This window comes from Mercenaria mercenaria, chromosome 11 (genome assembly GCF_021730395.1).
Source record: "Mercenaria mercenaria strain notata chromosome 11, MADL_Memer_1, whole genome shotgun sequence".
NCBI lineage: Eukaryota > Metazoa > Mollusca > Bivalvia > Venerida > Veneridae > Mercenaria > Mercenaria mercenaria.
The window spans coordinates 30,886,161-30,911,603 of NC_069371.1; the positions used below are offsets into that span (position 1 = coordinate 30,886,161).

The 25,443-nt window shown below is 35.9% G+C and overlaps 1 protein-coding gene and 1 long non-coding RNA gene across 2 annotated transcripts in view; both read left to right on the forward strand.

Annotated features, from left to right (window-relative positions):
* Window positions 1–15,148, forward strand: part of LOC123532967 (transcriptional repressor NF-X1-like) — a 43,614-nt gene extending 28,466 nt beyond the window's left edge. Inside the window, exons 14-23 of the mRNA XM_045314600.2 lie at window positions 4,294–4,373; window positions 5,224–5,328; window positions 5,857–5,985; window positions 7,367–7,452; window positions 7,769–7,873; window positions 9,252–9,386; window positions 10,041–10,107; window positions 10,997–11,142; window positions 11,660–11,767; window positions 13,524–15,148. Coding sequence (XP_045170535.2) covers window positions 4,294–4,373; window positions 5,224–5,328; window positions 5,857–5,985; window positions 7,367–7,452; window positions 7,769–7,873; window positions 9,252–9,386; window positions 10,041–10,107; window positions 10,997–11,142; window positions 11,660–11,767; window positions 13,524–13,800 — 1,238 coding nt within the window. The 3' untranslated portion in view covers window positions 13,801–15,148. The remainder of the gene's footprint in view (window positions 1–4,293; window positions 4,374–5,223; window positions 5,329–5,856; window positions 5,986–7,366; window positions 7,453–7,768; window positions 7,874–9,251; window positions 9,387–10,040; window positions 10,108–10,996; window positions 11,143–11,659; window positions 11,768–13,523) is intronic.
* A 42-nt stretch (window positions 15,149–15,190) lies between these two features.
* Window positions 15,191–24,664, forward strand: LOC128546500 (uncharacterized). The gene is made up of 2 exons (XR_008365979.1): window positions 15,191–15,946; window positions 16,968–24,664. It is a non-coding gene; the product is annotated as an uncharacterized LOC128546500 (long non-coding RNA).
* The last annotated feature ends 779 nt before the right edge of the window (window positions 24,665–25,443 follow it).

A 25,443-nucleotide genomic window follows, 5' to 3' on the forward strand; every position in this document is an offset into this window, starting at 1 on the left:
ACAGGCCTGTATCTAAAAAGGATTTCTCTCTATCTCTTCTGGGGGCTTTACCTCACTCTGTCCCTTTGGTCAGATCACTCTGTGTCTGTACTAGTAGAGGATGAATTTCGTGCCCTGTGTGGCTGCGTTTGCTATATGTAAAGCGCTTTTGAACGTGTTTATCATGAAAAGGGCGCTATGTAAATCTGGTATAATAATAATAACAATAATATCAGAAATACCTGACGGAAGTATAATTCAGTAGGTACACGTCACGACAGAAGTACAATTTATTAGAACCCGCCCGCTTAGCTCAGTAGGTAGAGCATCGGTCTACAGATCGCGGGGTCGCGAGTTCGATCCTCGGGCGGGGCGTGTGTTCTCCGTGACTGATAAACGACATTGTGTCTGAAATCATTAGTCCTCCACCTCTGATTCATGTTGGGAAGTTGGCAGTTACTTGCGGAGAACAGGTTTGTACTGGTACAGAATCCAGGAACACTAGTTAGGTTAGCTGCCCGCCGTTACATAACTGAAATACTGTTGAAAAACGGCGTTAAACCCAAAACAAACAAACAAAACAATTTATTAGGCTCACCTGGCAGAAGTATAATTTATTAGGCTCACCTGGCAGAAGTACTATTCAGTAGGCTCACCTGGCAGAAGTATAATTTATTAGGCTCACCTGGCAGAAGTATAATTTATAAGGCTCACCTGGCAGAAGTACAATTTATTAGGCTCACCTGGCAGAAGTATAATTTATTAGGCTCACCTGGCAGAAGTACAATTTATTGGGCTCACCTGGCAGAAGTATAATTTATTAGGCTCACCTGGCAGAAGTACAATTTATTAGGCTCACCTGGCAGAAGTATAATTTATTAGGCTCACCTGGCAGAAGTACAATTTATTAGGCTCACCTGGCAGAAGTATAATTTATTAGGCTCACCTGGCAGAAGTACTATTCAGTAGGCTCATATCCCAACAGAAGTACTATTCAATAGGTTCATGTCCTGGCAGAAGTACAACTTATTAGGCTGATATCCTGGCAGAAGAACTATTCAATAGGTTCATGTCCCAGCAGAAGTACAACTTATTAGGCTCATATCCCAGCAGAAGTACAACTTACTAGGCTCATATCCCAGCAGAAGTACTATTCAGTAGGTTCATATCCTGGCAGAAGTACAACTTATTAGGCTCATATCCCAGTAGAAATACAACTTATTAGGCTCATTCCAGCAGAGATATTATTTAGTAGGTTCATATCCTGGCAGAAGTACAACTTATTAGGCTCATATCCCAGCAGAAGTACAACTTATTAGGTTGATATCCCAGCAGAAGTACTATTCGATAGGCTCATATCCCAGCAGAAGTACTATTCAGTAGGTTCATATCCTGGCAGAAGTACAACTTATTAGGCTCATATCCCAGCAGAAGTACAACTTATTAGGCTCATGTCCCAACAGAAGTACAACTTATTAGGTTGATATCCCAGCTGAAGTACTATTCAATAGGTTCATATCCCGGCAGAAGTACTGTTCAGTAGATTCATATCCCGGCAGAAGTACTATTCAATAGGTTCATATCCTGGCAGAAGTACTATTCAGTTGATTCATATCCCAGCAGAAGTACTATTCAGTAGATTCATATCCCGGCAGAAGTACTATTCAGTAGGGTCATATCCTGGCAGAAGTACTATTCAGTAGGTTCATATCCTGGCAGAAGTACAACTTATTAGGTTGATATCCCAGCAGAAGTACTTTTCGATAGGTTCATAGCCCGGCAGAAGTACTGTTCAGTAGATTCATATCCCGGCAGAAGTACTATTCAGTAGGTTCATATCCCGGCAGAAGTACTATTCAGTAGATTCATATCCCAGCAGAAGTACTATTCAGTAGGTTCATATCCCAGCAGAAGTAGAACTTAATAGGCTCATATCCCAGCAGAAGTACAACTTATTAGACTCATATCCCGGCAGAAGTACTATTCAGTAGGTTCATGTCCTTGCAGAAGTACTATTCGATAGGTTTATGTCCCGACAGAAGTACAATTTATTAGGCACAGTGCTATTCAGTAGGTTCATGACAAAGGAGAATTACTATTCAGTAGGTTCATGTTCCGGCAGAAGTACAATTTATAAGGCTCATATCCCGACAGAAGTTCTATTCAATAGGTTCATGTCCTGGTAGAATTACTATTCAGTAGCTTCATGTACAAGCAAAAATATGAGTTAGTAGATTCATGTATTCCCTGAAGGACTACATTGAAGGCTGATGCAAGTGCAGTTTGAGTGAGAGACAGTCTTCTAGGAATTTATGGAAGGTTTGTGGTTCTACTCAGAAGGGCTGCCAGTTTGTGAAATAACATGAAAATCATCCTCCTGTACTGTTGATAAATTTGAAAAGCCATCAGATGACCATAGCTCTGAGTGTGACTTCAAAAAACAACAACAAAGTAATCATATGTTTTAAGTATGACCCAGGGTATTGGTCAGTAAAAGCATATACATTGAGTCTGAATGCCTGTCAGTGTTGTAGGCAGTGTTAGGAAGAAGGTTTTGATTGTATGTGCTCGTTTTTCTTTTACGATTATAAAATGATATGACTCGCAGTGTTATTGGTTTTACACTGCATTTGCATATTAATTTTTAAAGATTAAAAACTGCAGAAAATTACACTATTCCTTTATCATTATCTAGATAGTCTTATGATAGTTATTGTAATTATCATATTTTTGACATTGACAATTTTTGTCATACAGAAGTCTGATTGCTATGGATGTCTTATTTTGCAAGTATTGTGTGCATCATGTGCATGTTTTGTATGCTCCATAAGCTGTCCTTTAGCATTTTTTTCTTACTGTTTGTATACTCATTATACAAGAGTGACCAAATCTCGTCTTGTCAGCGGACAGTATAAATTTGTGCAGTACATTCCATAACTAGTTTAGATAAATACCACAAATATTGAATAATAACGTGTACAGTTAAGAAAACCACTCATTGTCATATGTGTATTGAACTGTGGGAAAAGGCTTGTAAACATTCACTGTGTATGAACTATTTTCATAAACCATTTGTGTTGTGATATGCTCTGTGTGACAGCTGTAGCTTTTTGACTACTGTATTGATTCTTTTTATGTGGCTTTAGTTTAAAGAATAGGAAATTCTTTTGATTTTTAGCTCACCAGAGCAATGCCAATCTAGGTCAAATTCGAAAATGGTTCATCTGGGGTCAAAAACTAGGTCACTAGGTCAAATCAAAGAAAAACCTTGTGTATGCGATAGAGACTGTATTTTTCAAGTGATTTTCATGAAATTTGGTCGGAATGATTGCCTTGATGAGATCTAGGTCGAGTTTGAATATGGGTTATCTGAGGTCAAAAACTAGGTCACTAGGTCAAATTATAGAAAAACCTTGTGTATGCAATAGAGACTGTATTTTTCAATTGATTTTCATGAAATTTGGTCAGAATGATTGCCTTGATGAAATGTAGGTCGAGATTAAATATGGGTCATCTGATATCAAAAACTAGGTCACTAGGTCAAATTATAGAAAAACCTTGTATATGCGATAGAGACTGTATTTTTCAAGTGATTTTCATGAAATTTGGTCAGAATGATTGCCTTGATGGAATCTAGGTCAAGTTAGGGTCATCTGGGGTTAAAAACTAGGTCACTAGATCAAATCAAAGAAAAACCTTGTGTATGCTATAGAAGCTGTATTTTTCAGTTGATCTTCATGAAATTTGGTCGGAATGATTGCCTTGATGAAATCTAGATCAGGTTTGAATATGGGCCATCTGGGTTAAAAAACAAGGTCACTAGGTCAAATCAAAGAAAAACCTTGTGTATGCGATAGAGACTGTATTTTTCAATTGGTCTTCATGAAATTTGGTCAGAATGATTGCCTTGATGAAATCTCGGTCGAGTTTGAATATGGGTCATCTGGGGTCAAAAAATAGGTCACTAGGTCAGATCAAAGAGAAACCTTGTGTATGCGATAGAGGCTGTATTTTTCAATTGATCTTCATGAAATTTTGTCACAATGGTTGCCTTGATAAAAATTATATCATAAAATCTAGGTCAAGTTTGAATATGGGTCATCTGGGGTCAAAAACTAGGTCATATCTAAGAAAATACTTGTTTAAACTCAAGAGACCACATTTTTAGTCCAATCTTAATGAAAATTGGCCAAAATATTTGTTTCCATGAAATCACTCTAGTTCAAACATGTTTACACTGTTATGGTGTGTTTCTCAGGTGAGCGACCTAGGGTCATCTTGGCCCTCTTGTTATTATTTCTTTCAAAATTTCAGTTCGCCATAACTGCCACAGTGAAGAGAAATGTCCCCCTTGTACAGAGCTTACCAAGAAAATGTGCATGGGAAATCATGTGGTAGGTACTTTTCTCACTAATACAATACCTATGTGAGATATCTAAAGTTGTAGATATTTATCTACACATTTTCATGTCATTGGTTACATAACATCATTGTTACAGTCTGTTCGGTGTATTTTTATTTCTGTTACATATTGATGGAATCAGATTAAGTCTGTTGGTCATAAAAGATAAATCTTTGCCATTTGTGTTAGGCAGAAAACACATACAGTTATATTTGAAGTTACAGATGAATTAGTATATATGTAAGAATTTCTAAACCCAGGAAAATCTATTGTTAAGTAAATTTGTCTCTTTCATACCCTATTATCTACTTCCTTAGCGTAAGAAGGAGAGCACAGATCTGTGCATTGAAAGGGCATGCGTTTGATCCCTCTCAAGGCATATGTTTTCCATGATGATTCGGTAAAACACACTGTGTCTGAAATCATTCACCCTCTGCCTGAAGTTGGCATTCATTTGTGGAGCACAGATTAGTACTGGTACAGAATCCAGGAACACACATTATGTTTACTGCCTGCTGTTACGAAACTGAAATACTGTTGAAAAATGGCACTAAACCCAGAAGAAACTCATACCCTGGATTCCGTCAGGAATGAAGTATCTAGAATGATTTCTGTAAGTTATAAAATCTGATTCACAATCAACCTTAAATAAGTTTAGTGTAAACTTATTAAATCTTTGTATGTAGCAACACATTCAAATTGTTTAGGGACATCTGAACAAGATGTGAAAATGTATATTAAGGAAAAACCTTGGTTGATAGAATTGTCATGTAGTTTAAAATTGTGTAAGTACAAGGTATAGGTATTGATACTGAAGCATGTATATTGTCTTGTTGTTGTAGATGAGATCCAACATTCCCTGTCATCTGACAGAAATATCGTGTGGTATGAAGTGCAGTAAATCACTCCCCTGTGATGAACATTCCTGCATTAAGACTTGTCATAAGGTAGGTCTGTTAAGTACATATTGAGTTTTCAGTGTCTGGTATATATTCTTTTTATTTGTCTTAGAAAATGGTTTGTGGCTATGTTGTTAGGGTGACTGATTTAAGGTCACCAGTAGCTAACGTCTTTGGGTTTGAAATCCAGCTAAGGTTGCACATTACTTACATATGAAGCTATCCAGTTGGCATGAAGATGATGTATGAAGTGTCTGACCTTTCCTGAAAATAATAATGAATGCTAGGGTTTATATAGCTGGCATCAAATCACTTGGCCCACTTTACTGATTATGGTATTTGGGTTCAAGACCCCACATTGGATGTAAAATTGTTTTACCTAATATGTGACAAGTAATCCATCTAGCTTTAGCATGAATGTATTAGATGTTTTATCAGGATGGAGGGGAATATGAGCTTTAACAGTTCCAAAGATGCTGTGGGATGTAAAATATATCTGTGTGACTTAAAGTCAACAAAACAGACAAAGAAAATGTTCCAGTTGGTCTTACAGAGTTTATATGTATGCATTTACAGGGCCCATGTTTAGAAGAAGGCCAGGTGTGTCAGCAGCCGTGCCAGAAGAAACGAGACCTATGTGATCATGCTTGTGGTGCCATGTGTCATGGTGATACACCTTGTCCCAAAACACCTTGCAAAGCTAAGGTTAGCATATGAATCAGTTTTATGCTATAGTAGATTTTCATCAATGAAGGGGAGTGTTGAGAAATAGAGGATATTTGTTTGTTCAGCCTGCCAACTTAGCTCGACAGGGAGAGTGCAGATCTGTGGATCATTATGTTCGATCCAAGGGTGAGGCAGATGTTCTCTTTGAAAATCTGTTTAAAGAAAAGTATGTCTGAAATTAGTTGCCCTCCACCAATGATTATTGTGGAGAATTTGGCATTTGCTTGTGGAAAACAGGCTAGTACTGGTATAGAATCTAGGAACACTGGTAAAGTTAAATGCCCACCGCTACATAATTGAAATACTGTTGAAAAATGGCACTAAACTCAAAAAACAGTGTAAGATCACATCATTCACTGAGTGAACATCAGATGAATTATTTTACAAGTGGCATAGCTTCAAGTGAAAATTTAAGGTCTGATGTTCACAGGTGAAAAATATTTTGATATTACATGTGAAACAAACATTTTTTTGTTTTTGTTTTTTTGTGTCTTAGTTCAGTATTTATGTCTCCCACCACACAGTGGTGTGGGAGACGTATTGATCTCCTGTCTTGTGTGTGTCCGTCTGTTACAAATCTTGTCCGCACTCTAAGTCAAACAGTTCTTATCCGATCTTCACCAAACTTGAACAAAATTTGCTCGGCCAAGTTCAATAACTAGCCAAATCAGCCCAGGCACTTCGGAATTATGGCCCTTGAATTACCGAAAATTGCTCTGTACACTGATGTCCACGCTCTAAGTCGAACAGTTCACATCCGATCTTCACCAAACTTGAACAAAGAGTGTTTGCCAATAAGTCCTCAGCCAAGTTCGATAACTAGCCAAATCGGCCCAGGCACTTCGGAATTATGACCCTTGAATTACCGAAAAACTGATGCCAGTGATACCTGTATTGGTGCATGGTTGTCTCAGATACATAATGGAGAAGAAATGCCAATCAATTATGATTAGGCAGTTGTTGGAGACATGCGCTTTTCTCAAAAGCAGCTCTAGTTTTACTTAATTATTCAAGTTTTACTTGCACAAGGTCATTCACATTGGGCAGCATCTTATGCAATTTCATGATGTCACCATGTTAGTACTAGAAAAAAAAGTTTGAAATTTTAGTACGGACAAGGCCATATTTTTATGTTTATGTAGGTATTTATATACTTCTATATAGCATTAGTGATATTTTGCTTAAAAAATTGTAAAGTGTGTTTGTTGTGCAGAGGTCTATAGAAGTTGATTTTCCAAGAATTTTAACAAATGGGAATGAAAATATCCAGCTTTATAGAGAGTTGTTTATTCATTTGGGATGTAGTGTAGCATGCAAGTTTCTGTGCATGTATGAAAATACCGTCTGTGTTTATTACCAGGTTGTATTGAAGTGTGCCTGTGGTAACAGGGAGAATGAGACACTTTGTTCTACAGGGGCCATCAGTCCAGACTCTGACTATCAAAAGTAAGATACCTGAATTATAATACATTTAATATGGCATTTTGAGTAGAAAATATTCAGTTGGATATTTTTGATTATCTATACATGCATGAGGAAGATTTTCATGTGTTGTAAATTATTCTGTGAAAAGCATAGTTGTTTAAAATCTGCTTTTTGATTTTGCAGATAGATTTCACTGCAGCTAATTGTTACAGAAGATGTAGAAAGTTACAGATTTATTGAAATGAATTGCTTCAAAACCATGACAACATATTTTCTTTTGTAATGTGCATATTTTTTCCCCAAAAAAATAACAAATGCCCGAATGTTTGTGTTTCAGATTGGCTATGCAAAGTTTGAAAGATTCTATTCAAGGAATTATGGGAGCTTCCTCATCAGTAAACATTAGCAAGCTTAATCAAATGAAGCAAGGACAGGCTCGTGTGTATGTATTAATGCTTTGATTATAGGTGAACTTAGCTTGTTTAGAATGTTGATGTCATTTATGTGATAAATTATGTATATCACTACCTTGGCATGATACATTTTACATTTTGTCTCTATGAAAATTAGGTCAAGTTCCGAATTTATAGAAGTAAGGTAGTTTTTCTGGATTGTTGCTGAAGTAAAATTTTTGTACCCCCCGACAACAAAGTTGTAAGGGGGGGGTATACTGGTTTCAGGTTGTCTGTCTGTCTGTCTGTCTGTCTGTCCGTAGACGCAATCTTGTGCGCACCATCTCTCCTTATCCCCTTGACAGAATTTAATGAAACTTCACACAAGTGATCAGTACCAACAGTAGTTGTGCATGGGGCATGTTAGGTTCTTTTAGAAAAAAAATTTGCAGAGTTATGGGACTTTGTTTTTTTGTTACTATACTATATACATAGACACAATCTTGTGCGCACCATCTCTCCTCATCTCCTTGACACAATTTAATGAAACTTCACACAAGTGATCAGTACCAACAGTAGTTGTGCATGGGGCATGTTAGGTTCTTTTAGAAAAAAAATTTGCAGAGTTATGGGACTTTGTTTTTTTGTTACTATACTATATACATAGACACAATCTTGTGCACACCATCTCTCCTCATCCCCTTGACACAGTTTAATGAAACTTCACACAAGTGATCAGTAACAACAGTAGTTGTGCATGGGGCATGTTAGGTTCTTTTAGAAAAAAAATTTGCAGAGTTATGGGACTTTGTTTTTTTGTTACTATACTATATACATAGACACAATCTTGTGCGCACCATCTCTCCTCATCCCCTTGACACAATTTAATGAAACTTCACACAAGTGATCAGTAACAACAGTAGTTGTGCATGGGGCATGTTAGGTTCTTTCAGCTACAAAAATTGCAGAGTTATGGGACTTTGTTTCTTGTTAACATACTATGTACATACAGTCTGCATATGCAATCTTGTGCGTGCCTAATCTACCAAATCCTTACACACAATTTAATGAAACTTCACACAAGTGATCAGTACCAACCCTTGTTGTGCATGGTGCATGTTACATTCTTTTAGATAAATATTCTGCATAGTTATGGGACTTTGTTTTTTGTTACTATACTGTATACATACAGTCTATATAGTTACATACAGTCCACATAATTATGCAATCTTGTGTGCATCAGATTGCAATGTACTGTGTCAGTGCATGCGGGGGGTACATTCATCACCTTTAGTGAGAGCTCTAGTTATGTCTAGGTTGCAATGTAATGATTAGTATGCTGTGATAGAAAGAAATAGACAAAAATATAGAATCCCTACCTCTGTAGCATGCTGGGCAAGTCTAATGTGCTTGGATGTATATTTCTAGGTTGGAATGTAATGAAGAATGTGCTGTGATGGAGAGAAATAGACGTATGGCCCTCGCCCTTGAAATACAGAATCCGGACCTCAGTAGTAAACTTGGCAATCCTACATATACAGACTTCCTCAAAGAATATGCCAAGTAAGTTAGGTTGAATATAGTAAGAAAAGTGTGAACGAACAAAATAACAAATATTTTCTTCTTGCATTCATTTACATAGGGTGATAACAATAGCAACGATTTTATTCATTTCGAAAATAAATTGTACAAAATAAGCATTGCTTGACTTAAGCTATAGGGGTAAACCAGAGTCGAAATAATTTATAGAAATGTAAATTGGTTTTCTGTTAAAAACTGAAATTATTTCAAGTTTTTGCCGGACAGTGCCATTAAATTTCATGGTTTTTGCCAAAATGGCTATTTCACGGGGCCATGAATTTGTGTATTTCATATTTTAAAGATAAAACTTACTGGAATTTCATTTGTTCATTGAAACTTAATATTGTTGGTTGACTCAGCTATAGAACCCATGAAAATGAGTCCCTCTGGAGTAAATATGATTTCATAGTACAGTTATAAATTTGCCTTAGTGACCACCTATATTTAGCAGCTACTTGCCTGAAGCAGCTAGGCAGCTAATTTTCCAAACTGGGATTTAAGAAGCTACCTGCTTTAAGCAGCCATATTGTGTTACTCCCTATGCTGACTGCATTATGCAGGTTTGACCATATACCAAAGACCAGGGAGCAAGTTCGACATTTAATATATTAAGTATATTTAATACTTCAATTTTAGGAAGGACTCGACATTTGTAGCTGGTATAGAGAAAGCATTTAGTGACCTCATACAGTCTGCTAAACAGGTAACTTAATTTTGCTTTATGTAGCCCAGCCAGTTGACCAAGTACTTATAACATTGAACCATGCTATGAATTGAGTGGCTGTGAGTTTAATTCCTAGGCAAAAATATTGTTCTCCTTTACAACATAAGGTAGTGTCTGCAGTTAATCTATACTGTTGATTCATGCAGGAAAGTTGTTGCTTACATGTGGAGGCTGTCATTGTGAAACTGAAATATTGTTGAATAATGGCATTAAATTCTGATCAAAGAAATTTATTCCTTGTAAAAGCTTAGTCTGGCCAGGTATTGAAGGCACTGTGTCATATAACTCAGTTATTATTTGCTGCATGAGACAACCAAACTTTGGTTGATAGATGATGAATCAAGATGTGGGTTCCATCTCTGGTCACAACATATGTTTTCCATGTCAGTTTGCTACAAGCAGTTTGTCCTTCAGTTGTTCCATAAAAGTTATCACTAACTTGCAGAGAATAAGTCTGTACTGATGCAGAATGTAGGAACAGTGGCCAAGATTTCTGACTGAAATACTGTTGAAAAATGGCATTAAACACTGTGTTTTTGGCAAAAATTAAACAAATATGCTTACAACTTACTGGGTGTAGGGATTTACAGCATACATATGTATATACTGACAACTTATTGTGTGTAGGGATTTACAACATATATGCTTATAACTTACTGTGTGTAGTGATTTACAATGCATATGCCTACAACTTACTGTGTGTTGGGATTTACAATACATATGCTTACAACTTGCTGTGTGTAGGGGTTTACAACACATATGCTTACATGTTTGTATATGCATTGAAATCTCACCCTCTTTGTTGTAGGTGAAAAAAGAAGGACCACACAGAACAAATTTTTCTTATTAATATATGTATGTTTTTCAGTCTAAGCAGGTTTCAAGAAGTCATGCATTTCCTAGTATGAATATGAATCAAAGGAGATTGGTGCACGAGCTAGCCGAGTATTATGGCTGTCAGACCCAAAGTTATGATTACGAGCCAAAGAAAAATGTAGTGGCTACTGCTCCAAGGTAATTGAAGTACAGCACTTTTGTTAGTTTATTGAATGTGTTTTATGTAACAGTTTTAGGAAAGATGTTCATATACAGAATGAATAATGTCTTTTAATATGGACTCGGAGAAGACATCATTTAGAATTATTCTCACTTTCTTTAAGAGAAAAGGCAAACATTAAAGAAACACAATGGGGGTGTCTCTCTGTCTAAAAGTTTTCTGCACTCTATTTTTGCCATATATGCAGATAATGAGCTGTTTTTGGCAAGAACATTTATAATAAAGAAATGCAATGCAAGATTCTGGTTTTTAATAAACCTTCAAGGCAAGAATATCCCAATGCCAGATGGAATAAGGTTTGCTCATCTCTGTTGTTTATAAACCTGTTTATTGTACAATAAAAACCTATAAACCATTTGAATACAAAATTTCGAATTTGCTAGAAACAATAAAAAGTTGCTGAATTACAATTTATAATTTTATATAGCTTTGTGTAATAACATAATGGGTTTTAATTTTTCTCAATACTTGCAGAGATAAATGTTGGTTGCCGTCAGTTACATTAACTGCCCAGGTTCAGAGAGAATTACACCCTAGAGCTCCGCCTCCCATACCTCATGTATTCAAAGAGGATGCTCTCAGGTACTTGATTTTACCTCTTTTTAAAATATTCTTGCATAAAAACTACTTTTCTCACTGGATCCGCCCATGTATAAACGGGAGAAAAATCGTGTGCAAACAAGGCAATTCACGTGCTGTTAATACATGATTTTTATTTTGAAATGCTTTGCCAGGGACGTATGTATGCGCAGACTGATATTTGGCATCTGCATCTTGTTTCTTCCATAACAACCTCTTCTTGTAGCATTATAGATACAATGTAATCCATAGTATGTTTAGCTGTACCAGTTTCCAACCCCAAACGTACTGCCCCCATCAATGTACGCACTAGCTTCTCTAAGAGTTTACTCCCATTACAAAGCGTCTGTTCAGTAAGATTGTAAATAACTGTGAGTAAATAAGTATTGCGTGTAACTTGTGCTATTGCCCGTTTTTAGGTATTACATTAATGATTTTAGTTAGTATCAGTCGGTTTGTTTTTACCTGATTTTTCGCAGAATTCATATAATAAACCTCGGAAGCTAGTCACTAGCTTCGTACTCATCCGTACTCTTAAGTGTGTTCGTACTCAAAACAATTCGAATGTAAAGTTGTTGTTCTTAAAATTGTGTTCCTGTTAATCAAATTTTTAAGATATATGCAAAATTATGTGTAATGTAACGTTTGTAATAACTAAAAATAAAAATAAGATGCTCAAAAACCTTAAAATCACGCTTTTAGTAGTGTTATGTGTGCCCCGGTTATGGATATTTAAAACATGTTTATCGTTTCCAAGAACAACCGAATGGTAACTAAAAATGTACCGGAATTGTAAAGTCATCACATATGAAAACAATGCATTAAGTCGTCGTGTAATGTGTTTTTATGCAAGAATAGCTACAATACACGTTTTTTTTGTGTATTAACGCCTGCAGAAGCCCTTGGGATATGTTTGTGACCTCGACCTTCGGTCTCGGTCACAAACAATCCCGCGGGCTTCTGTAGACGTTAATACACAAAAAAAACGTGTATTATCCCTACACTAGTACCTTTCTTGCAGAATCACTAGTCCCTCATCGATGTGATTCAAGCCTCACTCTGGGCATTGATTTCTTCTTGTGAGGAAGCCACCCAGCTGGCTTACAGAAGATTGGTGGTTCTACCCAGGTGCCAGCCCGTAATGAAATAATGCACAGATGGGCACCTTGGGTCTTCCTCCACCATCAAAGCTGGAAAGGCGCCTTATGACCTATAATTGTGTCGGTGCGACATTAAATTCAACAAAAAACGAACAAAAAAAGCCCCCACCTTCTTGCAGAAATATCTAGATATTATATTAGGGATAGAGTATTGTTAAATCTATTGGCAGTCTTTTAAAAAAAAAATATTTTGATAGACGATAAGAAATATTTGCAGATTTTTAGTTTGTCCATTTTCGAAGAACAGTGAGAGGTGTTCTACGTGGGCATCAACATCACACCTTGGTTCAAGTTTTGCATGCAGTGTCATCTCTCAATAACCATTGTATGTACTGGATTGAACACAAGGCTTCCAAGCTATTTAACCTGCTAGCAAAATAGTTAGATAACCTTTTGTTGAATTTAATGTAAATTATGGTCAAGAGGGGCATTTACAGGCATCCTTTACCATTCAAACTTGATGCATGTGACCTAGATTGTGTAAGTGTTACTTAAAACTTGAGACTGATAAGCAGCAAAATAGATGCAGTTTCTTAATGTTTTATTTTTGGAAGTTTGTTGCTGTGAAAGTTGTTAAAACTATTGTTTATTTACTTAAGGATGACAAATCTAGCATCAAAACAATCAACATCAGTTCTGGGTGATCGGGACGCTTTATCATCAAACACTCCAGAAGGTTGGCAGGTGATTGGCAAAAAAACAAAGAAGCCGGGCTCTTCTTCAAAATCAGCTATTGCAACAATAGACAAGTTTGAATCAAACTTGGCAGACATATGCTCTACGGGAACAATCAACTATGACTCACTCAGTAAAGAGAGTAAACAGGCTTTAAAATCGGAGCCAGTGATCGACTATTTTGATTTTACTGTTAATTAATACAACTTATACTTGCAGCTCTTGCTGATGGTCTTGTTGCTTTAAGTAGAACTGCTGGCAAACATGCTCAGATAGTGCTACGAATTCAGTTGATTTCTTTGAGGTCTAGGTAAATGCATTCATGCATTTCAGGGGTATACATGCCAGATAGTACTGGGGTCACATTTTGGCAACGTTTTGAGGCTTGTAGAATACACAGTTTAGAATTTTCAGTCGGTGAACAGTGATTCACAGTTATTCTGTGTGAAACTCATTAGCCAATCAAAATCTTCCTGAAAAGGTCAGTGCTAAGAGAAGAGAAATGTTTTGGTTTCATAATGTAATTTTTTAAACTTCAAATCAGGGGAGGTAATCCTTATTAATGAATAATAAAATTTCAGTAATTTCCTGACATTGTGATTCAGTCTTAGCAGGCGTTCCTTATTTCCAATACAGTGTATCGATAGTCTTTTTTCTGAAGGAAAAATGATTGGCTGAAACCACTTACCATGGTTATAATGTACATGCATACTTCAACTATAATCAAAATAAATAATTTGAAAGTTCTGCACCAGGACAATGTTAGATCTCTGATGGTAAAGAATCAAGTTAATGCTGAAAGGGGAGGTAACTTCTAAAAGTACTGAATTACCATGTACCCTATAAGAGTTGTCTCTGCCTAAATCAGATTCAGAAATCATGTAAAAAAAATGTAGAAAATATAGAAATTGAGAAAAGTATTTTATGACTAAGAAAAGGTCAGAAATTAGGAAATGTTCAAAGAAATAACATTGTTATTTATTTATTGATTAAGTTATTACTTGAAAATTAGGTGTTAGTTGTACCTTGGAAATAAGTTATAATTTGGATTTTAGTGGTATGTTAGCAAAATAGGATTAAAGTATTTTTTTAATCTGCCTCTTGTTATGTAAGAGATAAATTCTTCTTTGCTTTTGTCTATTACTTCAAGGGTGTTTTTTCTTTAATTGAAAAATAACATAATTTTTGAAAGACATTGTTGTTTGTTGTCTACCAAAGGATGAATTTTCTATTATTTCTTGAGGGATAGTTATATTATGCATTTGCTGTGCATTATTTAAGGGAAACGCTTCAGGGTCTGGTTCTTTTAACCTTTAGCCTGCTGGTGGCAAGTGATTCTGCCTTTGCGACCAGTGCAGACCAAAATCAGCCTGAACATCCATGCAGTCTGATCATGGTCTGCACTGGTCGCCATACAGTCAGTATATTTTTGGTAAGCACCCCTTTTAACAGTTAATGGTACTGTCCAGATTGAAAGATTATTATAGAAATTTAGCAGGGTAAGGGTTAAGGTCAAGTGCCTTTGAACGTGAAATTGATCATGAAAAGGGCGTTAATAAATCTGGTATAATAATGCTTCACTGCTTGTTTCATGTTGTTTTCATGATGATGAAGTTAGTTTCTGCAATGATAGAATCTGTTTATAGTTGTATTTAACTGACTGTCATAAATTTATTTAATGTACATGGCAATTTTTTTTATATGAAATAAGCACAAGTTTGGAAAAAGTCTTGGAATTCGGCCTCATTTCAGGGTTAATTAAAGAAGATGTCTGGGAATTTGGTACCATTTTCAGATATTCTCAAAGAAATCATGGAAAAGCAAGAGTAATTTGAGTATGTGATAAAAAAAGTGAAATTTGAATTATGAAATTGGTAGAAAAAAGAACGTTGTCAATAAAGAGGGAGTTTGATGTTAGAATTAAATATTTTGTAGCAGAAAGCAGGGAGTGATGAGTTAAGATTTGATTGAAAGTCAGTGATTGTTATCAAAAAGGTTTGCACAGAAAAATGATGGAAAACATTTTTTTTCTGCAGAATTCGTGGAATTTGAAAACTGCTGATTTTGTTATGGAGAAGTTGAGGAAATTTTTCATTGTAGCCTTAAATTTCAAAGTGCATCCTTGAAAATTAGAAAGGATGGTGAACGTAATAAATAAACTGTAGTTATGATGTGATTATTTTCTTAAAAAAGATTTGTTCAAATGCTGGTAATGCAATTTTAAATGCATTTCAAAGGCGGATGTATAAAATCTTTTGGCAAGGATAACTTTCAAAAGCCATTATTTGAACACCACACCATTTGCAGCTGTTCCTGTTATCAAAAGCATTTGTTTATTCATTTTTGAGTCGGCTAAAGGCTTTGCCTTTTGACGAGTCCTTGCTATCCAACGATTCTCTAAATGGACCGAATAACATGTGAAGGGATGTAGTTCCATTAGATTTCTCAAATTTCAAACAGTTCACTGCATGAATGAAGTTAAGTTGTGTCAATTCCCTTTGCTATGACCAATATACGATGTAATCTGTCATATTTATGACTTGTAATTGTGCAATTCTCGAATGTAACTCATTAAGCATAAATGTGCATTTTAAGAATTGCGCAGGCTTACAAAGCTTGGGTAACATCCAGCGAAAGACAAAAAATAGTTCCAGCAGGGCTCCAGATAAGATGCGTATTAGCGTAAATCACGTTTAGAAATAATGCAAGTACGCATGTCTAATAATTTCAAAGCGTATAAAACGTATATAACATTACAGAAACGCATACAATGCTTTTTTAAAAACAAAATCTGAATCGTCTGGATGCGTTAGGTAACATAGCCGATCAGCCTTAATTCTCCCACATTGAACGTAAACACGCATCGTATGATTTCTATAAACTTTGCGTGGGTTGAATTTTGCAGTCAGTAAACGGATAAATTATCGGAAGAAGAAGCTCTTACTGGTTTGTTTAGTTACTATTGATATTAAAAATGATTTTAATTCTTGTTTTTCGAGAAATAAACAAATCGGCGAAACATTAAATTGTATTTTCTTGTAGTTTTTGAAATCGAAAGTAGATCGTCTATGTTTGGCGAAACAAAACAACTTTTTTATGAAAAGATTTAAATAAGAGGTAATTTAACCGTAAACTTCAATGTCAGATACTGCCAAATGCTGCTAAATGTCTTCGTATCATCACAATTTGTAAAATATATTGTTCAAACTGGAGAAAAGTGTAATCGTATCCGGATATAATATTTTGGGTAAATATCGAGCTGTGTTATGAAATTTTAAGAAAAAAACTAAAAACAAACTGAAACTGGTAGACTATACTGTCAGTACATCAATCATTAGCCGACTCAGGCCATTCAGGCCTTTGATTAGCTTTTACTCAGGGTGTAAAATGTTACTAAATCAGGAAAAGGACACAAATAATACATGGAAAAGTTATGAAATTTTATCAACAGAAGTCTGTGCAAATCATAGTACTGTTATTGTTGCCAGGTACATTGTTGTGTTACAAAATGTGTGATAAGAACGGCTGCCAGTTATTTATTTTTGTATAGTCTTGTTATTATTTTGATTCTTAAATGTTATTGAACATATTCTGTTTTTGAATTGGGTTGTTCATTGTTTGAAAATGCATGTACATTGTATATTTTGTTAAAATCATGGAACTGTAATTATATGCTATTGATTGTGGATGTTCAACACTGGTTCTATATGATTTAGTTTTTATTTGGTATTGTATTTGATTGATAGTTTTCTTACATTTTTTGTCAAAGTTATTTACTATGTCAACGCATAATTATAACTGTATTAGTCAGAAAGAAGAGGTGTTTTTTTGTTTTTTGTTTTTTTATTTTACAACATTGCAAACACTTAATAGAATCATTGATACTCTTATGTGGTTTTTGGTATAGAAGTCAAAGTGCAATTGTTTCCAGTGAAATAGTGCTCCATTTGTGATGAGCTGATCAGTCAGGATGTGGATAAATTATAAGTATGTTGTTTATATCTCATTTTTAGCTCACCTGTCACATAGTGACAAGGTGAGCTTTTGTGATCACGCAGCGTCCTTCGTCCGTGCGTCCGTGCGTCCGTGCGTCCGTCCGTAAACTTTTGTTTGTGACCACTCTAGAGGGCACATTTTTTGTGGGATCTTTATGAAAGTTGGTCAGAATGTTCATCTTGATGATATCTAGGTCAGGTTCGAAACTGGGTCACGTGCCTTCAAAAACTAGGTCAATAGGTCTAAAAATAGAAAAACCTTGTGACCTCTCTAGAGGTCATATATTTCACAAGATCTTCATGAAAATTGGTCAGAATGTTCACCTTGATGATATCTAGGTCAAGTTCGAAACTGGGTCACGTGCCATCAAAAACTAGGTCAGTAGGTCTAAAAATAGAAAAACCTTGTGACCTCTCTAGAGGCCATATATTTCACAAGATCTTCATGAAAATTGGTCAGAATGTTCAGCTTGATGATATCTAGGTCAAGTTCGAAACTGGGTCACTTGCCCTCAAAAACTAGGTCAGTAGGTCAAATAATAGAAAAACATTGTGACCTCTCTAAAGGCCATATTTTTCATGGGATCTGTATGAAAGTTGGTCTGAATGTTCATCTTGATGATATCTAGATCAAGTTTGAAACTGGGTCACGTGCGGTCAAAAACTAGGTCAGTAGGTCTAAAAATAGAAAAACCTTGAGACCTCTCTAGAGGCCATATATTTCATGAGATCTTCATGAAAATTGGTCAGAATGTTCACCTTGATGATATCTAGGACAAGTTCGAAAGTGGGTCACATGCCATCAAAAACTAGGTCATTAGGTCAAATAATAGAAAAACCTTGTGACCTCTCTAGAGGCCATATTTTTCATGGGATCTGTATGAATGTTGATCTGAATGTTCATCTTGATGATATCTAGGTTAGATTCGAAAATTAATCACGTGCCCTCAAAAACTAGGTCAGTAGGTCAAATAATAGAAAAACCTTGTGACCTCTCTAAAGGCCATATTTTTCATGGGATCTGTATGAAAATTGGTCTGAACGTTCATCTTGATGATATCTAGTTCAAGTTCGAAACAGGGTCATGTGCGGTCAAAAACTAGGTCAGTAGGTCTAAAAATAGAAAAACCTTGTGACCTCTTTAGAGGCCATACTTGTGAATGGATCTCCATAATAATTGGTCAGAATGTTCATCTTGATCATATCCAGGTCAAGTTCGAAAGTGGGTCACATGCCAGCAAAAAATAGGTCAGTTGATCAAATAATGAAAAAACGTTGTGTCCTCTCTAGAGGCCATACTTTTCATGGGATCTATATGAAAGTTGGTCTGAATGTTTATCTTGATGATATATAGGTCAAGTTTGAAACTGGGTCAACTGCGATCAAAAACTAGGTCAGTAGGTCTTGAAATAGAAAAGCCTTGTGACCTCTCTAGAGGCCATACCCTTGAATGGATCTTCATGAAAATTGGTCAGACTGTTCTCCTTGATGATATCTAGGTCAAGTTTGAAACTGGGTCACGTGCCATAAAAAACTAGGTCAGTAGGTCAAATAATAAAAAAACCTTGTGACCTCTCTAGAGGCCATACTTTTCATGGGATCTGTATGAAAGTTGGTCTGAATGTTCATCTTGATGATATCTAGGTCAAGTTTGAAACTGGGTCAACTGCGGTCAAAAACTAGGTCAGTAGGTCTAAAATTATTAAAATCTTTTGACCTCTCTAGAGGCCATATCTTTCAATGGATCTTCATGAAAATTGATCTGAATGTTCACCTTGATGATATCTAGGTCAGTTTCGAAACTGGGTCACGTGTGGTCAAAAACTAGGCCAGTAGGTATAAAAATAGAAAAACCTTGTGACCTCTCAAGAGGCCATATTTTTCACGAGATCTTCATGAAAATTAGTGAGAATGTTCACCTTGATGATATCTAGGTAAAGTTCAAAACAGGGTCACGTTCCTTAGAAAACTAGGTCAGTAGGTCAAATAATAGAAAAACCTTGTGACCTCTCTAGAGACCATATTTTTCAATGGATCTTCATGAAAATTGGTCAGAATTTTTATCTTGATAATATCTAGGTCAAGTTCAAAACTGGGTCACATGAGCTCAAAAACTTGGTCACTGTGTCAAATAATAGAAAACAAAACGACGTCATACTCAAAACTGGGTCATGTGGGAAGAGGTGAGCGATTCAGGACCATCATGGTCCTCTTGTTCTAAGGAAATTTTTGCTGTTGTATGAATTTTGACATAAAAGGGACCTTGTTTTATATAGGAAATTTTGGCTGTTACTCTGGGAACACAAAGATAGCAACATAATTATATGAACATAGTACTTTAATAGATTTAATTTTATTCTTTCATTCTTCAACAAATATAATGTTTCAGCTATGCATTTGAAAAAAAGAATGATTTGAAATGGCCAAACCCTGTGTTAAAGACCACCTGTGGTCACAGAGTGTCTGACTGACGATCACTGAATATATTTCCAATTTAAACTTAATATTTATGCTGCAACCTTGTAAGTTTAAAGGCTAAACTATGTTTGTTGTTCTGTTGTTGATTTACCAAGAAACTTACCAAATGAGAAGTTCAGTATTATGTCTGTGTAGAGGTGCTTGCTCTGTAGAGGTGGGGTTAACAGAGGTTAGTCTGTAAAATATGTCTTGTTACAAATGTGAGCCGCGCCATGGAAAAAACCAACTTAGTCGCTTTGCGACCAGCATGGATCCAGACCAGCCTGTGCATTTGCGCAGTCTGGTCAGGATCCATGCTGTTCGCTAACAGTTTCTCTAATAGCAATTGGTTATGAAAGCGAACAGCATGGATCCTGACCAGACTGCGCGGATGCGCAGGCTGGTCTGGATCCATGCTGGTCGCAAAGCCACAATGTTGGTTTTCTCATGGCGCGGCTCATATGATTGTTTCTAGTATTCCCATCTAATTTCTCTTGTCAGCTTATTTATGTCCAGGTTTTGTTCATTTTACCTATAAGCATCAACAAATTTAGTATAAATACATTTGTTTTCCATTTGCCAATTACTGTACTCTAGCAAATATAGTATCCACTAATTATCTTTATATCCATTATTGTCTTCAAACTTACTGTCAGAGTTAATATCCCATGTACATACATTAAAACTCGGTTATAAGATGAACTGTATAACGAACATCAGACATAAAGCAAACAGGTCTGAGAAAACTGTGATTTGAATTGTTGTTGATGTGTTTAATTGCTGTTTTATCAAAATAAAGTTGTACTTACATTTTTATTATCATTAATAAATGATTTCATATTGATTTGTCATTGATTTAATTCTTATTTGTATGCCAATTTAATTTTTCAATACTGGTAATAGCAGAAATTATAGAATTCATATTTTGTTCGGTCGATTCTTTACCTCCATGGGAAGAGTATATCCACTGTCAAGGGAACTTGCTGCTTTGATAAATTTAGAATTCCTATTCATATGATTATTTTTTGTCATAAAAACATGTAACTAATTACAACAGTGTCATATAATAATAATAATGATAACAATGTACTTTCATATTACATTATCTTTATCATACTTTATTTTAAAATGGAAATATATTGCGTTGTTAGGTACTCTATCGCACAATGGCAATGAGAGCATATTTTGCTTGCATGTTACAGATAAAGGTGTTAAAATAAAAGATTGTAATTACTCAAAATGAACATGAATTGAGCATAAAATAAAATTGGTTACACATTTAGTGACAAATTTATTAAGTTGCATATTTTAGTGTGTTACCAGATGACAGCAAAACTTGAAATTACAGACTAAGCGTGTTATAAACGAGTGAAATGTCATGTTTGGACATAGAAATTTGTTCAAGTTAACTGGGTTTGTTATATCCATGTGTTTTACATGTAAAATATAGGGGGAAAATTGAACCAGATAAATGAGTACCTATAAGTTATAACAGATTTCCTTATAACCGAGTTCCTTATAAGCGAGTTTTACCATATAAGGATCCTTTGTTCTGTTACCAGATTTTAATGTCACGTCTTGTGTATTAATTTCTGAATATTAGTAAAAGAATTTAAAGCCAAATATATATTCATCTATCAAGGACAAGTGCTGGCTCAAATCTTTACCAACAAAAGCCATATGAAATCCTAGATAAAAAATTGCTACTTCAGCTTTCCACAAATGTAAAAAGTGCCATCACTAGGTGTCTTACACTCAGAAAATCCCTTTTAAAAGCAGTTTCCTGGTAAAAATTTTCCCCTGTGCCCAAATACCCAAGTTATTTTTCTGTTAGATAAGGAGCTATCAGCCGCCCCTCTTTGTTGAAGAAACACCTGACAACACAAGGCCTTTTCCAAAGACGAAATGAAAGCCAGAACAATAGCCTACCTGAAACTGTTAAAATATCACAAAGGCATCTTGAGTATATTTTTATGACCCCTGGGCATATAGCAGTTGAACTTTCTGTCTGTCTATCCGTTCATTCAAACCAGATTTTACTGTTGCGCCTACAGCGCACATTTATGACAGATTTAGTTCATACTAGCTAAATAAACCTTGTGGCTAGACCTGCTACTGACCTATAGATAGATGACCTTGACCTTTATATGACATTCATCTGTAAACTTAAAACCTAAAAAACAACATCTTTGGTCATACATCTAAGAGGCATGTTTTTGCGTTTTGAAAATGCAGCTCCTTGTTCATAAGTTTTGTATTATGTAAACAATATTTATTATAAGGTGATGGCTTTAAGGTCTATAATATGCAATTTTGTGATTTGGACAGATTGACCAGGGGTATTTTTATGAACCGAAGCAGACCTATAAGCTGCATATAGACTTATGCATTAGGTAGTATATTTTTTATTAGCTCACCTGTCACAAAGTGACAAGGTGAGCTTTTGTGATCGCGCGGTGTCCGTCGTCTGTCTGTGCGTCCGTCCGTGCGTGCGTCCGTAAACTTTTGCTTGTGACCACTCTAGAGGTCACATTTTTCATGGGATCTTTATGAAAGTTGGTCAGAATGTTCACCTTGATGATATCTAGGTCAAGTTTGAAACTGGGTCATGTGCCGTCAAAAACTAGGTCAGTAGGTCTAAAAATAGAAAAACCTTGTTACCTCTCTAGAGGCCATAATTTTCACTGGATCTTCATGAAAATTGGTCAGAATGTTCACCTTGATGATATCTAGGTCAAGTTCGAAACTCGGTCACGTGCGGTCAAAATCTAGGTCAGTAGGTCTAAAAATAGAAAAACCTTGTGACCTCTCTAGAGGCCATATATTTCAAAAGATCTTCATGAAAGTTGGTCAGAACGTTCACCTTGATGATATCTAGGTCAAGTTCGAAACTGGGTCACGTGCCTTCAAAAACTAGGTCAGGTCAAATAATAGAAAAACCTTGTGACCTCTCTAAAGGCCATATTTTTCATGGGATCTGTGTGAAAGTTGGTCTGAATGTTCATCTTGATGATATCTAGGTCAAGTTCGAAACTGGGTCACGTGCGATCAAAAACTAGGTCAGTAGGTCTAAAAATAGAAAAACCTTGTGACCTCTCTAGAGGCCATATATTTCATGAAATCTTCATGAAAATTTGTCAGAATGTTCACCTTGATGATATCTAAGTCAAGTTCGAAAGTGGGTCACATGCCATCAAAAACTAGGTCAGTAGGTCAAATAATAGAAAAACCTTGTGACCTAACTAGAGGCCATATTTTCCATGGGATCTGTATGAAAGTTGGTCTGAATGTTCATCTTGATAATATCTAGGTCAAGTTTGAAACTGGGTCACGTGCCATCAAAAACTAGGTCAGTAGGTCAAATAATAGAAAAACCTTGTGACCTCTCTTAAGGCCATATTTTTCAATGGATCTTCATGAAAGTTGGTCTGAATGTTCATCTTGATGATATCTAGGTCAAATTTGAAACAGGATCATGTGCGGTCAAAAACTAGGTCAGTAGGTCTAAAAATAGAAAACCCTTGTGACCTCTCTAGAGGCCATACTTGTGAATGGATCTCCATAAAAATTGGTCAGAATGTTCACCTTGATGATATCTAAGTCAAATTCGAAAGTTGGTCACGTGCCATCAAAAAGTAGGTCAGTAGGTCAAATAATGAAAAAACGCTGTGACCTCTCTAGAGGCCATATTTTTCATGGGATCTGTATGAAAGTTGGTCTGAATGTTTATCTTGATGATATCTAGGTCAAGTTTGAAACTGGGTCAACTGCGATCAAAAACTAGGTCAGTAGGTCTTGAAATAGAAAAACCTTGTGACCTCTCTAGAGGCCATACCCTTGAATGGATCTTCATGAAAATTGGTCAGAATGTTCACCTTGATGATATCTAGGTCAAGTTTGAAACTGGGTCACGTGCCTTAAAAAACTAGGTTAATAGGTCAAATAATAGAAAAACCTTGTGACCTCTCTAGAGACCATATTTTTCAATGGATCTTCATGAAAATTGGTCAGAATTTTTATCTTTATAATATCTAGGTCAAGTTCAAAACTGGGTCACATGAGCTCAAAAACTAGTTTACTATGTCAAATAATAGAAAAAACGACGTCATACTCAAAACTGGATCATGTGGGAAGAGGTGAGCGATTCAGGACCATCATGGTCCTCTTGTTTATTAAATGACTCCTTACTTAAATTGCGGGTCTGTTGTTTATTTTCGTAGATTTTCCTTCAGGTTTTGGTTTTAGCCCAGCAAACATGACTTGAATAGCAACCTCACTTTTTGCCATCTAAATGATCTGCTTAATTGATTCACTGGTACTGTGTAAAATGGCATAATATACAAATTAAGTGGAACAAGCATTTGAAAAAGTCTGATTTTGATTGGATATTTAGACTAGATAAACTGTAAATGAATATTATGAAAACAAGTTCAATAAGCAGATGTAGACACTGTTTACATCCAACCATATCTGTTTATACAAGGTTAATTAGTTATATCAGAGGAAAATACAATGGATTTAATGCTTCTTTCTGTAATTATTTTTCATTTCTTTGAATCAAATGATTTATTTTTTTTGATTTCTGTAAATGGAATAAAGCTGTTAGAAATTTATTTAGTTGTTGCTCAATTCAGATTTTCTGTTGTTGAAAATCTTGGGTTAATTTGATTTGGTAGGATGTTCCTGGGTTTGGTCATTTACTATGGTTCAGATTGACATATTGCCGCCTTAACCGATGTGGAGGCCTAAGCTAATTATGTCTCCACCAGGCAGGTAGGCAGTCAGTTACTGTTATTTGACTAGGTGGTGGCTCACCAACCAGTCTCTCTTCAGTAACAATATCTGTCTCTGACGTGGCTCGAACTTGTGACTTCCCTATTGTGGAACAGGTGCCTTTTTCATCAGTCCACCACAGGTTCTAAATTTAGAAGTATTGATGAAGTATAATGAAAACAGACAAAAGTACATATAAAATTTGCTGTCCTTAATACCTCAGGCTGAAATCCACTCAACATTTGAGCCGCGCCATGAGAAAACCAACATAGTGGGTTTGCGACCAGCATGGATCCAGACCAGCCTGCGCATTCGCGCAGTCTGGTCAGGATCCATGCTGTTCGCTTTCAAAGCCTATTGTAATTAGAATAACTGTTAGCGAACAGCATGGATCCTGACCAGACTGTGCGGATGCGCAGGCTGGTCTGGATCCATTCTGGTAGCAAAGCCACTACAGTATGTTGGTTTTCCCATGGCACGGCTCATTTTTGAAAAGTCATGTAGGAAATTGTTTGATAGGCTTATCATATTTAATGTTTCCAAAACGAAATCGCCTGTCACTGTGCTACCTGTGCAGTTTTGGCATACAACTTTTATTATTGAGCAATGTGTGCTTATC